General features: G+C 53.1%; 1 protein-coding gene across 1 annotated transcript in view; it reads right to left on the bottom strand.

Annotated features, from left to right (window-relative positions):
- Positions 1–4,390: 4,390 nt before the first annotated feature.
- Positions 4,391–13,382, bottom strand: part of PDLIM4 (PDZ and LIM domain 4) — a 46,250-nt gene continuing 37,258 nt past the window's right edge. Inside the window, exons 5-7 of the mRNA XM_009562333.2 lie at positions 13,097–13,254; positions 9,899–10,019; positions 4,391–8,947 (exon numbers count right to left, since the gene is read on the bottom strand). Of these exons, the coding sequence (XP_009560628.2) occupies positions 8,743–8,947; positions 9,899–10,019; positions 13,097–13,254 (484 nt within the window). The 3' untranslated portion in view covers positions 4,391–8,742. The remainder of the gene's footprint in view (positions 8,948–9,898; positions 10,020–13,096; positions 13,255–13,382) is intronic.

Genomic DNA, 13,382 nt, shown 5'->3' on the forward strand with positions numbered 1-13,382 from the left:
GGAGCGATGGCTGCAGCAGTGCCTGGGGAGGAGAAGCAGATGGCAGCATTTATCCAGGCCAGGCAGAGATCCGCTGCTGCTCGGAATAAGGGATGGAGAGCCCATGTCATGCAGTGAATGGGGGAGGTTTTGATACCTCCTGCCTGGAGAGAGGCAGAGGTGGCAACTGGTTGCCAAGCCTGAGCCACCCCACAGCCAAAGCTGTCCCCTACTGATAACAGTGGAGTGGGAGCCGGGGCAGCGGACGATTTGGGCAGATGAGGGGCTGGCAGGCAGCGGCCGTGGGCCTGCCCTGCCTCGGAGCTGTGCAAGAACCGCAGCACAGACAGGAAACACACACCTGCTCCCATGGGGAACTGAGGAATTGGGAGGGTATTGTCTGAAGCATTAATGTTAGTGCAATCTTAATAATTATTCAGCCAACAGTAATTGTTTACAGAGAAATAATTTGCAGTGCTCATAAATAACTGTGGTTAGACTGCAAATCTAGCACATCGAAATTAAGCGGTAGACACACATAACATACGTTTATCTGGTTTGCAGATGAACCCTCAATGTATTATAAATTTAATGTATTTAACATTAAAACACCATGGGGCTTTCTCTTTTATCTACATAAACCATCAGTTACAGAAGCAGCTCATGTTCCAGCCGGCTCTGCCCAAGCACCACAGCTACTGCCTACAGTCGTTTTAGCCCAGAGTGATGCTGCTCTCCTGCCAACCTTTGCTGGGTGCTCCCTGCATTGCAAAACCCACTCCTCATCCAACATCAGGGATGCTTCAATGCAGCACGAAGCTTATGAAAACTGCATGGAATTAGTGGCCAGTAAATGACTCGGGCAGTCACGGAGCAAATTCACTGTAGAGGAAGGACCAGTCCTCGTTCTCCCAAGCGACCCCTCTGAAAGCAGCCAGTGCGTTTCAGTACAGCCTTCTAAAAGAGGCTTTCAGACCTTAGATGAAGAGCAGTGTGCGAGAAATGAGGTCAAAGAGATTCCTGTAAAGTGAACTCAGATGCTGAGGAGCCGGCAGAGCAAAGGCGAGCACCTCCACCAGAGAGGGAGAGGGATTGCATCTTTGAATGGCTGAGAAAACACCTCTTGTGCAGACGTTCTGGTTTTGTGTGGACTGAGTCTCTAACGTGGCCTAAACTGGTCAGATGAGGCCGGTGGGGAGCCAGCACTGACGGGCTGCTGCGATGCTGCAGGCTGCCCAGCGGCCGTGAAGCAGCCGGGCTCCTGCTCGTGCGTGGTCACACCACACTCGCCCTGTGTGACATTGCCACCCAACACGGCCGTCACCAGAGCTCCTGGTCTGCTGCGGGTTAGAGTGGTTACTACCCACAGTGGCTCTGCTCTTCCTCTTCTGCCTGGGCAAGGCTCCTCTCGAGGGATCTGTGGTGGGACTACTGCGTCATCCTCCCTGTAGCCATCTCGAGAGCTGGCAATTAACAGAACACATGATAATTTAGAGTTTTGTAATTCCATACTGTTTGTGCAGCACTCGGATCATGTGGAAGCTTGCTTACTCACAGAGCAAAGCACGATCCATTCTGTAATCTCTGTTTGCTGAGCCTGCAGAGCGTCCTCCAAGGGGCTCCGTGCCCGGGTGCCGGAGCACGTGTGCCACCCAGCTAGAAGGTGGGGCAGCCATGCCCTGCCCAAAGCCCTGCGCTCAGCCTCCGGCCTGCTTGCTCTCTGCCCTGGGGTGGCTGGAGATGGTGACCGTGGCCATCAGGGCCACCGGACTCATGGCACCTGTAAAAAAATTCTCTCTGGCAGCTCTTTATCTCTTGGCTCATTTCATCCCTGCTGCTGTCTTGGCAGCGCAGCGTGACCGCACGTAGCCAGACCGATGACTGCCCTGTGCGATGCCCGCTTGAAAACATATTAACTTACAGGACTTTGAGATTTTAAAGGCAGTTGTGGCCATCACTTCCCAGTTCCAGGCAGCGATGTGTACCTGTTCCCTCCTCAGCAGATCTGGGCAGGCAACCGCTCAGCGTGATTATTTATCAGGAAACCCTATTTGTGGCAGGAATCCCATAAAGGAGACGGACAGGGTGCCTGCCCGTAGCACACACAGGAGGGTCTGGGATAACCCCCCCAGCTCACCTGTCAAGTGGAGTCAGCTTTCCCGAGACCATCCACTGCTCACCAAGGACTTCACCTGGTGCGATGCGGCTCTGCCGAGGGGAGAGACAGCACACGCCTCCCCCGCAGCAGGAGATGCGCCGAGGAGCCCTGTGCAGTGGCATCACCCCGGCCCGCTGCCCCGGCCCCTGTGGGGCAGAGCACGATGATGTGGGGCAGAGCACAGTGATGTGGGGCAGAGCACAGTGATGATGTGAGGCAGAACGCAGTAATGATGTGGGGCAGAGCACAGTGACGATGTGGGGCAGAGCACAGTGATGTGGGGCAGAACACAGTGATGATGTGGGGCAGAACACGGTGATGATGTGGGGCAGAGCACGGTGATGTGGGGCAGAACACGGTGATGATGTGGGACAGAGCACGGTGATGTGGGGCAGGGCAGGCAGGGCTGCATCAGCGCAAGGAAAAGCAAGAGAAGGGCTGCCTGGCAGCAGCGAGAGCCCCGGGGAAGGGCTCAACGCCATCGCCGCGGCTTTTCAGGCCTCTCCCGGGGCGGCCTTTGCCAGAGGGTTCCGAGAAGCGCTGCCCTCCGGCGGGACTGGGCTGTTCCCACTCAGAAAACACCCCACGGTGCCGGGAGCCCTCACAGCGCAGGTTCTTCTCCCGCCTTGCCCGAAGCCGCTGGATATTTCGTTTTCCATCACTAGATGGTGCCTCTGCCCCGCACCCCCCGGGCCGCCCGCACGGCCTCAGGCACCGCCGTTTGCCATAGAATCATAGAAGGGTTTGGGTTGGAAGGGACCTTAAAGCCCATAGAGTCCCCCCCCTGCCATGGGCAGGGACACCTCCCACTGGATCAGGGGCTCCGAGCCCCATCCAACCTGGCCTGGAACCCCTCCAGGGATGGGGCAGCCACAGCTTCCCTGGGCAGCCTGGGCCAGGGCCTCCCCACCCTCATGGTGAAGAAATTCCTCATGTCCAGTCTAAATCTGCCCCTCTCCAGTTTATACCCATTCCCCAAAGCCTTTATGAACAGCCCCTCTCCAGCTTTCCTGTAGCCCCTTCAGGTACTGGAAGGTCACTATAAGGTTTCCTCGGAGCCTTCTCTTCTCCAGGCTGAACAACCCCAACTCTCTCAGCCTGTCCTGGTAGGAGAGATGCTCCAGCCTTTCGATCACTTTGTAGCCTCCTCTGGACCCGTTCCAACTGCTCCATCTCCTTCTTATGTTGAGGATTCCGGAACTGGACACAATCCTCCAGATGAGGTCTCCCCAGAGAGGAGCAGAATCCCCTCGCTCCCTGCTGGCCACGCAGCTTTGGATGTAACGCAGGATACGGTTGGTTTCTGGGCTGTGATCGCACGGTGTGGCTCCTGTCGAGCTTCCCATCAACCAGCACCCCGAGTCCTTCTCTGCAGGGCTGCTCTCAATCACATCATCCACCATCATGTACTGAAAATGGGGATTGCCCCAACCCGGGAGTAGGACTTTGCCCTTGGCTTTGTTGGACCTCGCGAGGCTCTCGGAGGCCCACTGCCCGCCCTATGCATCACATACCTCCCCGTGCACGTCATGCACCACCGCCCCCCTTTGCATTCCCTGCACTCCTCAGGACACAGCACCCGGGGAGCCAGGAGTCTCCATCCTGAGGAGAGATTCGACAGCTCCCGGGGGGAGACGCGGGTGGCTGGTGCTGCCTGGGGACAGGAGCAGGGTCCAGGTGGCCTCCCAAGGTCCCCTCCAGCTGGCTTTTCCAGGAACGGTGCTCAGCATCCCTCAGCACCGCTGTCCCGTGGCGCCAGCAGCTTGCGTCTCCTCTAGGTCAATCAGCTCAGGGAGGACAGGCTCTGGTCACTGACCTCCCAGCACCCTGCAGGTTTGGGAGTGAAGAACTAAGGTGTTTTCTTCCAAAAAAAAGTGGTTGTTTCATTAATGAAGCCCAAAGCCTGAAGCTCGAGCAGCGGCTTTGCACAAGTGAGCCACCCTGTGCCCATGAACTGCCCAAAGCAGCCGCGCTGGCGGCAGCCCAGGCCCTCCCTGCACAAAAGAATTGCTTTAGGACCATGTAAAACTACAAAATACTGAAGTGTCCCAGTGCAAGGAGCAGCTCCTGGGCTCGGGGCGTGCCTCCCCTCTGCTTTCCCAGGGAGAAAAAGAGACAAAATAAGTTGTAGACAAGCACCCTTACAGTCAGGAGCAGTTTTGTCTGTTTTATTATGTGTGTGGGGAATATTTTTTCCCTGAAGTAATTAAAATAGCCTCTCTCACACATGAGAATGGGAGGAGAGGGAACTTTTCCAGAAGGCCTCTTTGCCTCTACCTCCCCTCCCATGGCACAAGGACTTTTATCCCAATACAAATGGACGGCCCCGTTTTTTTTCAGGTCCCTGGGGCAGCCATCCAACAACAAAAGTGAAGTTAAACAACTCCAAACAAAAGCAGCAGAAGAAAGGCGGGGTGGTGGTGGAAATAATGCCCGGCTAAGTAGGAAAATTTAATGATGATACATGGAAAAAGTTAAACAATTAGGACTTGAATCATGTTGGCCCCGGTCCCACCTCATTTAGCTCATAAACGGTGCCCTTCGTTGCGTTTGATCTTGTGTGTTGTTATTTCCAAAGCAGCGAGGAGCCCGGAGGGTGCTCGTGGGGTTGGGCAGAAGGTGGGTGCTGCACGGCCCGGGCTGCACGGGGACAGCGGGCGGCGCGGAGGAGACCCAGTGCCACCCAAGCGCCCTGGGTCCCCCTTTCAGTCTCACAGCCAGGGATGGTCCCACAGAGCTCAGCCCTAGGACTGAATCACAGAATGGTTTGGGTTGGAAGGGACCTCAAAGCCCATCCAGTCCCACCTTTGCCATGGGCAGGGACACCTCCCGCTGGATCAGGGGCTCCAAGCCCCATCCAACCTGGCCTGGAACCCCTCCAGGGATGGGGCAGCCACGAAGCCTCACAGCAGCAGCGCCCGGGGCAGAGGGACCGGGGGCCTTGGTGGCTGTAACTTATAAACACATCCAACACACACATGCGTGGAAAAATCACAAATGGGGGAGTCATGAGCATGTTAATCATTTGAATACATGCACTAATTGGACATGGGAGACCCAAACTGTATGAAAATCTTTCATGCTGCATGCGGATCCTTAGAAGCTTTGCTAAATATCTTAGGCACATACAAGCAACGATTGCCACGTATGTCTGCTTTCCAAATGAAACACTGTAGGTGAAATATCTGTTGGATGCACTTAACTCACATTACTTCTCACTTTCCCACATACCAGCGAACCAAATACCAACCAGCCATTAAACACAGACCTTTTGAGATGCAGCTACATAAGCAAAGGTCCCTCTGCAACAGAGCTGCTAAACCCCACTGAGCCCATCCTCACCCTCCTGCTCCCCCTTGCTCCTCCACCTGGCAGGGTTCTGTGGTTTGAGGATCTGCAGGGATGGGGTGGGACAGGGCTTTTGGGACCAGTTTTGCCCCCACCACGCCAACGTCACAGCTCTTGGCTCAGGGCAGGAGTGTGAACAGCTGCCCAGCTAGTGCTTTGTAAGGGGACTCTCAGGAGCGCTGCTTGCTCACAGCTGTATTGTGGTTTACATAACCCATGGGCAGAAGGGTGTTTTCCAGCCTGGGCACTGCCCAGGTCCTTCCCACAGTGACAGGGCAGGCGACATCCCCAGCTGTGGCTCCTGGTCCGGTGAGAGCCTGGACCATCCGTGGGAAAACGAACCTTTGGAGCGGCACTGTGGCTGATTAACGTGGCTAATAAATCCAATTCACCGGCCTTAAGCACCGGCAGAGACAGGAAAAGCCTGGACCATTGCAGGTCACACTGGTGGAGTGGAGCCAGGCTCCGGGCAGAGAGACAACTGCCCTTCCCATCTCTGTGCCCAGCGGGACACACTGCCCCTGGAAGGTCTCAGGAGCTAAAAAGCCTATTCGACACCCAGCCAAAGCACCGGGCAAACCTCAAACAAGGCTCCTGATGCACGACGCTGTGGAAGCACGGCTCTCCATCTCCAAGACTCTTGTTAAAGCATATCCAGCATCCTCCGTACCTGGAGGCCAACAGACCCCCGCTGACACAGGTACTGCTGCAGGAGAGACCCAGCGGGGCCAGGCAAAGGCATCAAACCGACACTACAGTTTTATTTTATATTTCATAGAAACAGCTCCTTCCCCATGTTTACAGAGTCACACAGCGTTACCCAGTGACAGAGGCGGCTCACTCGTGTGTCCTGCAAGCCTGACAATGTGAATGATGTGCCCCGGGATGGGGGCGTGCGAGGCAGCTCCAGCTTTAGGCTCTGTGGGGGCATCAAAAGAGGTGATTACCCCTAAGAAAGGGTATAATGAGACAACCACATGAAAAAATTGATTTGTGGGAATTTGGTTTCAAATTAAAAGTCCCACACCCAGTGCTCCCAGTGCTGTACTGGTGCAGCAGCTGATGCCCCGCCAGCAGCCCGCTCAGATGTTCAAAAGGAGGACAACTAAACAATTTATGAATTTCTAAGGTGGTCCCTGTGCCAGGGCTGCAAGAAGCCTGGCATCTCCATGGGACACAACCACGGCACAGGTGGAGTGGAACACGGACAAGAGCTGCAGAGAGTGAAACACAGCCCAGCAGCAGCCGGCTCCAAGGAAAACGGGAAAAGCCCCTCAATGTCACTTGTGTCACAAATTTTCCATTGCTCAGCCAGGCTGGATTCAGTCCTGGGTTTGGGCGAGGCCTGAACTTTCAGGTGGAGCTCAGCCCAGTGAGGTTATTGGGGGAATTCAGAACAACTGCTTCTGAGAACAGCAAACTAAGGAGCTCCAAGCAGAGGCCTGCAAACAAGGGCAGGAACACTTCTCACCTGAATACTGCTAGTCTCCTCATCACTTACAGTAGTCCCAAGCGTTCCCCTTCAGATGGTCCAACCTACCTCGCAAGACTATGGCGAACACAAGAAAAATAAGGCTCAGAGCCATGATAGAAGTTTCCACGTGCTTCTTGTAGTTTAATAATTACAAATCCTCACGACAGAAGGAGGGGGAGGTGGGTGTCCTGCTGCTGCCAGGAATATGCGTGGTCAGCATCCCTGTGGCTGCGAGGTGGTACCTGGCCAGGACGCACAGTCGGGCAGCTCAGTCCTGCTTAAATCCCTATGAGGCATCACACAAAAAGGTTTAAACATGGCCCTGTAACACCCTAAAATCCTTACTCCCTCTGGGGTGCAGCACACGTGGGAAGAAACTGCATGCCCAGCGCCAACCTTTACCTGGTCTCCCAATGCTCCTCCAGTCCCAGGCTTCTCAGACCCTTGTTATGGAGAGCCAGAAGGGGAAGAATGCTTTGGCCATTGCCTCATCTCTTATATTCCTTTTCCACAGAAGGGAAGCAAGCACAGACATTTCTTTTTCTTGACCACATCCTCCTCCTTTCAAGTGAGAAGGAGGAAGGAGGTGGTTGCAATGCACAAATAACCTTGTGGCACCAAACACACAGCTCCTACCACCATGTGTGGTGGCATCCAGCAGCTGGGTGACTTAATTCTCTCCCTCCTCCAAACATGAACATGAAAAAAGGCATTTCTCCAACTAAGCAAAATCCCAAGATCCTCAAAAACTTTTCCCCCTCAAATAAAGGGGACAATGGACCTGGCTGAAAGCGTAGGCTTGGGATACGGGTATAAACCCAAACCCACTGCCCCTGGAACTGGGGCTCACAGCTGGGCTCATCACCGCTCCAGTTCCTCCCCAAGAGCCAGGAGGGATTTCATCCTCCCTTCGCTGCTGCGAGGCAGACCCAGATGGCAGCAGTCGGGAGGATCTAGAAATAAAGGGCTACAAAAATATAGTAAAAGCTGGGGAAGAGTCGAAATGGCCGAAGCAAAGACAGCTGTGGGGCAGGAGCGCGGGAGGTGGGAATAGCTGAGGTGGGCTCCAGGCTATTTCAGTGTCCTTTTAAAGGTGTGATTGGGTGACTAGATGACAGTGAACAACTGAATTAGGAGTGAAAGAAGGAAGAAAAAAGCCTCATCACACGCTCAGTGTAGAGATCTCTTGGGGAACTCAGGTCAGTCCATGTTAGCCTCAAACTGCCGTGCCCTGAACCAGGGCATTTTACAGCAGTTACTGTTTCCTTGGCACATCTGGGAAGGGGCTGAGCTGGGGACCCCGACCCATCAGTACCACACCCCAGACTCCTCAAGGGGTTGGTTTCAATCACCAGGGCAGTCATAAGGCAGGAGATTAAGATCAGAGAAGTCAGCTTCTTTTCTTAAAGTGCCTTATTTTTTTTGAGTTTCTACAACAGCTTCCTTGCTTTTTCAGAATGGGGGGGGGAAGGAATACTGGTTTTATATGAAACAAAGTAGAGAATTAATCCATATTTACACAGATCTTGGACAAGGTTATGGCACAGACTAATAACCCAACACAGCAACCCAAAAAGCAGAGTGTCAAAAAGAAGGGAAAAACCTGCTCATATGCTTTCAACACCATCCCCTGGAGATCCCAAGTGTAAACGGTTTTATCTAGGAAAAGGCATTTTAACTTGGGCTTTGGTAATCGGGGTTGATTACAGCCACATTGCGCAGCTGGTGGGGAGGACGTGGGTGGGCGTGTGGCCGCCCGACCTCTCCAGAGCACAGCCTGGGATTAGACAAGTTCAACTTTAGCGTTTGGATAAACAGCCACCACGTCATATCCCTCGGGGGGCTTAACCCTCTCCTTCGCGTGCGTCTCGCAGTACAGCTGCTCTTCGATGAAGAAATACCCTCTCTGCTTCAGGTTGAGGCCACAGTCATCGCACATGAAGCACTCGGGGTGGTAGAGCTTGTCCCGAGCTTTGACGATCGTGCCACTGGTGAGAGATGGGGAGAGCTCAGGTGAGGAGGGGAAAAAATGAGCATAAGCAGCTTTTCCTTCTGCCTCGAGTAAAACAAGAGTCAGCAAAGGGAAGCGGCATACAGGGGCACACCAGGATGCTACTGTACGTTCCCATCCCTGCATTTCAGCCAACCCAAAGCTGCCACTCTGCTTGTGGCCATGCTCTATGGCTCCACCATATGGGATGCCTCATTCCTATCTGTCCTTAGCCCCCTGCAGCACTGCTCCACAGCGCAGTGCAAAGCTGAGCCTTAAATATATAAGCTCAGCCCAGAACATGGGGAGCCAACACGCTCCAAGCACGCTGGCAGGGCTGGGGCTGCGCGCACACAGGCACCACAGCGTTTGGAGCTGAGATCTCCAGCTCACAGCACCAGCAAGAACATGGTTACAAGCATTTGCAGAGAAGACGACTCTCAGCTAGCAGATCTGGCTTGAGCAGAACGTAGATTACAACAGAACATAAATTACAACACAATGAAGCAGAAAACTGCCTGTATTCTCTGAAATCAGACCAAACACCCATCCACCAGAGAGTAACTCTTCAACAAACAAAAACAAAAACAATCTGCAGACCCCTTCTACTTGACCCTTGAAGCGTTTCTCACTCTGTAGGGCAACAAAAGACTGCCAGCACTATTCATAGTCCCTGGGCAGTTACTATGATAAGTTACTATAAGGGCAGAAGCCATCCCATGAATCATGCCCGTTTTGCCGCAAGATTCCCTTAAAAGGGGCAATCCAAGCTATATTCCTCAGTTCCAGGTTTATATACCATTAGCCAAAACCAGAAAGGGATTCAAGGTGTTCTGCTACAAATGCAAGGCATTCTGCTACAAATCCACATCTGGTGGGAGCTGACCCCGCCGTTCCCTGCCTTACTGTCCCCACAGCACTGGAGGCTCCGGCGAGACGTGACACTTACACAATGCCATTCCCGCAACGAGTGCACTCGGGGAGCATCTGCAGCCCGGACATGGCACCACCAAGCTTTGACACTGGGGACTTGATGTTCCGAGAGTTGCTCAGCTTGTCGAGTTTTTCACCTGCCAAGAATTTTAAAGAGACACAGATTGAAATTTCATCCTTTCTGGGCTCTTTCCCCCCCCCCCCCCTTTTTCCTTAAGGAGTCAGATGAGTCCCTGCCTGTCACAACAGAAACTGCAACTTGCTTGTAAGGAAGTAAAAAGCAAATAGCGAGACCAACCGTCTCAGAAGTCACACAGCATTCATGTTTGCAAACGAGCGTAGGACACTGTGCTGACCCTCTGCTCATTCTGATGAAGATTCCTTCCACGGAGAGACCCCCGCTCTCCCATCTGGCGTGTCTTGGGAGGGCCTCCTGTCCTGGGCTCAGCTGGGGAGGAGGAAGCACACCCGACTCCAGCCTCCTGGGGTTACCCTCGGGTTGCACAGGCATCCTCGCACAGCAGACCCCATCTCCAGCCACGGCCCTGATCCAGAGAGCAATGCTGCCAACAGTTCTAGCCAAGCAGGTAAACCCACAAGGACCGATTTCCCACCTAACCCACTTTCTCAAGATAGAATACAATGTTTGGAGGTGCTGACAGCCTCAATAGGTGTGAGACTGCCCGCCCAGGAGTGGGCCAGGGCTGCTCCACACCAGGGGTTCTCCGAGCACTCAGTTGGCTCCAGCCAAGCCCTCCTGTTGAGTCCTTCCAGTGCCTTGTTGGGAATAAACCGAAACAACTGCTCAAGCTGTTGGCTTCTCCCAATGTGAGATATGGCGTGCTTGGACTAGACAGGCTCATCTGCCAACATTTAACAGCTAAGCTGTCACTGTCTCTCAGAGAGAGCACTTGGATAAGCTGCTTAGAAGGTGGGGGGGGGGGGGAGGAGGAGGGAAGACATTTTACAGCAAAATGAGCCCAGCAGAGAGGGCTGCTGCCATCTCCCCAAGCGATGGATCCATTTCCTTCTTATTTACCATCCCACAGTCTCATTGTAATTTATGGTCCTTAGCAAGGCAGTGAGAAGCTTTAGCTCCACAATTGCAACCATCGCCATCCCTGTTTGCAGCTGCAGCACTCGTCCTTCCCACGCCAAGGGCGCCTATGGAGGAGACTGCTGGGCTCTCTCCAGCCTCCACCAGATCCTCAGCATGAAGCTCTGGAGCTGGCGATGCTGAAGAAAACACAGCTTCCAGAAGAAACACCTTCCATATAAAACAGGTCATCGCTAAAGACATCCAGCTCCTCAGGAGAGGAGATCTTGACTTTAAAAGGACAACATAGCAGGCTCAGGCGAAAATGTGTAATTTTAGGCTTAGGGAGAAAGAGGAGGAGTGGAAGCTGCAAAACAACCTAGCAAGAACACTCATAGGGATTTCAACTGTGCTGAAACATCACAGAGCTTCATGCCAGGAGAGATGCTTTTCACTTAATTTCTCATCCCTTATGAAATAAACACCGATAGCATCGTGACGACTACTAAGGCACAAGCAAGACTGTGCTTGCAGCCAGTTGCACATCCCCTCTGCCTGCTGCCCAGCACAGCCAAGTGGGAAAGGGTTGGTGGCAGAGCCCTTGGAGGTGACCTCCCCAGCCTGCTGCCACCCTGGCTGGTGCCACCACCAGCGTTTTGGCCCCACACTCCAGACGCATGGTGGCACCGAGATGCTGCCAGGGTGAGCAGAGGTCCAGGGCTGGCTGGGACAGTCCCAGAGTCCAGAGGCTGCCCTGGTACTTCTTCATCCTCCCTTTCCCCCAGCCCACAACTTTTTTTTCTCCTTTCCTCACGAAAGGCAGGGCCACGGGTGCGAGGGGCGGCTGGAGTAAAACAGCCAAGCTTCAGTTTTGTTCCCTTTTCCTGGCACAGAGGAGAAGGAAGAGGGGCAGAGCAGCGTTATTAACTGGGATTAACAAAGGCGCTTCCCATTTGCTTTGTCGTAATAAAGAGACCTGGGGGTGCAACAGATGCCTCGCTGGGAAGCTGCTTGTGCTTGTCCTTGGTGAAGGACCAGAAGGTACATCTGGAACTTGTAATTAACATCGGTTTTCCTGCCGGCCTAGGAGGGGCTGTAGTTTTTACACTGAGTACTTCCAAGGCCAACCTCATTCCATGCTTTGTGGATGTGCCGAAATACTACTGGGAAAACTAAAACCAGTGGAAACTCTGGATGTTCAGAAGTTACCTGCAATTGTTCTCCTTATGAAGCAAGAAGCAATATCCTTCTAGTCAAATAATATCATTTTATATGCACAGAAACTGATTGCAATAGCCTGACTCGCTCCCTCTCGCAGCTCCATAATGACATTTGCAGTAGTTAGCATTGTCCCATAAAATCTAAAGTTCCTGGATTCACAGGACTGGAGTATGAGGCTCTTGGAAGAAAGCATAAAGAAGAGTCTTGTCCTAATGATTGTAAAGCAAAGCCTGTAAGTTTGACTATAAAATCCCCAATGGACTTAAGGTTGAAAGGCAAATAAAAAGAAGCTGAAATGTATAGTTCGGGGATCTTATTATTTAATGCTTAAATTTGGCTCCTGCCCATGTGGGCAGGAAGCTGCAACAGACTGAGAAGCGAGCCAAGAGCTCCTGATCTCTATCCCGGCGTTGCTGAGGACCATCCCACGTCCTTATGCAAATGCCATTTACTCCAACAGGCCCACAGTTCTCCACTGGTGATCTTACACAACTGCTTTAAGCCATTGCACAAACAGTGTCAGGAAAACAGCTGCCATGCAGAAGCTGCTTGCAAATCCAACTTTCACATGATGCCCAAGGTGGCCACAAGATTTGGAAAGCCCCCAGGCGCTCGGGGGCTGATGTGTAACCTGCCATGTGGCTGTTACCCCTCACGAGGTGCTGGGACCCTCCCCTGTCCCGAGCTGAGCTTTCTCAACACTGAAGAGATGTGCAGTAAAATGACAGAGAGGAGACTGCAAACCCACTCCATCAGCTCTTGCAGGTGGGTCTTTAGGGGCTCTTCAAGCTTCTGGACCTCAGCTAGGGGAAGAGGAGGAGATCAACTTGCAACAGCAACTTGGCAGGTGTGGGGCCATGGAATGGGACGCAGAGCGACTGAATGATGGTTCAAGCCCGGCAGCACCAGTCATGGGGAGGACTCACTGGGACAGACGATAGGTGCCCAGCTCCTTACCGTTCTCGCCAGCCTCCAACATGCCCTGCAAGTACCGGAAAGATCCAGACTGCTTAGGCTCCGACACAGGCTTTTCATAATCCTGAAGCATCTTGTAGACATCTGACTCCACATCAATCCCATTTCTGTTCCGTGGAAGAGACTTCAAGGGGTCGAGGCTGTTTTAAAAAAAGCAAGAATGTCAAATACAAACAGCAATTGTCAGCTCATTAGGGAGGTACTGAAATCTCCACATTCCCACAGATTCAATTAAACACCTCTCCATTCCCATGCGTTTCTCCATCTG

The sequence above is a fragment of the Cuculus canorus genome, chromosome 14, assembly GCF_017976375.1.
Source record: "Cuculus canorus isolate bCucCan1 chromosome 14, bCucCan1.pri, whole genome shotgun sequence".
NCBI lineage: Eukaryota > Metazoa > Chordata > Aves > Cuculiformes > Cuculidae > Cuculus > Cuculus canorus.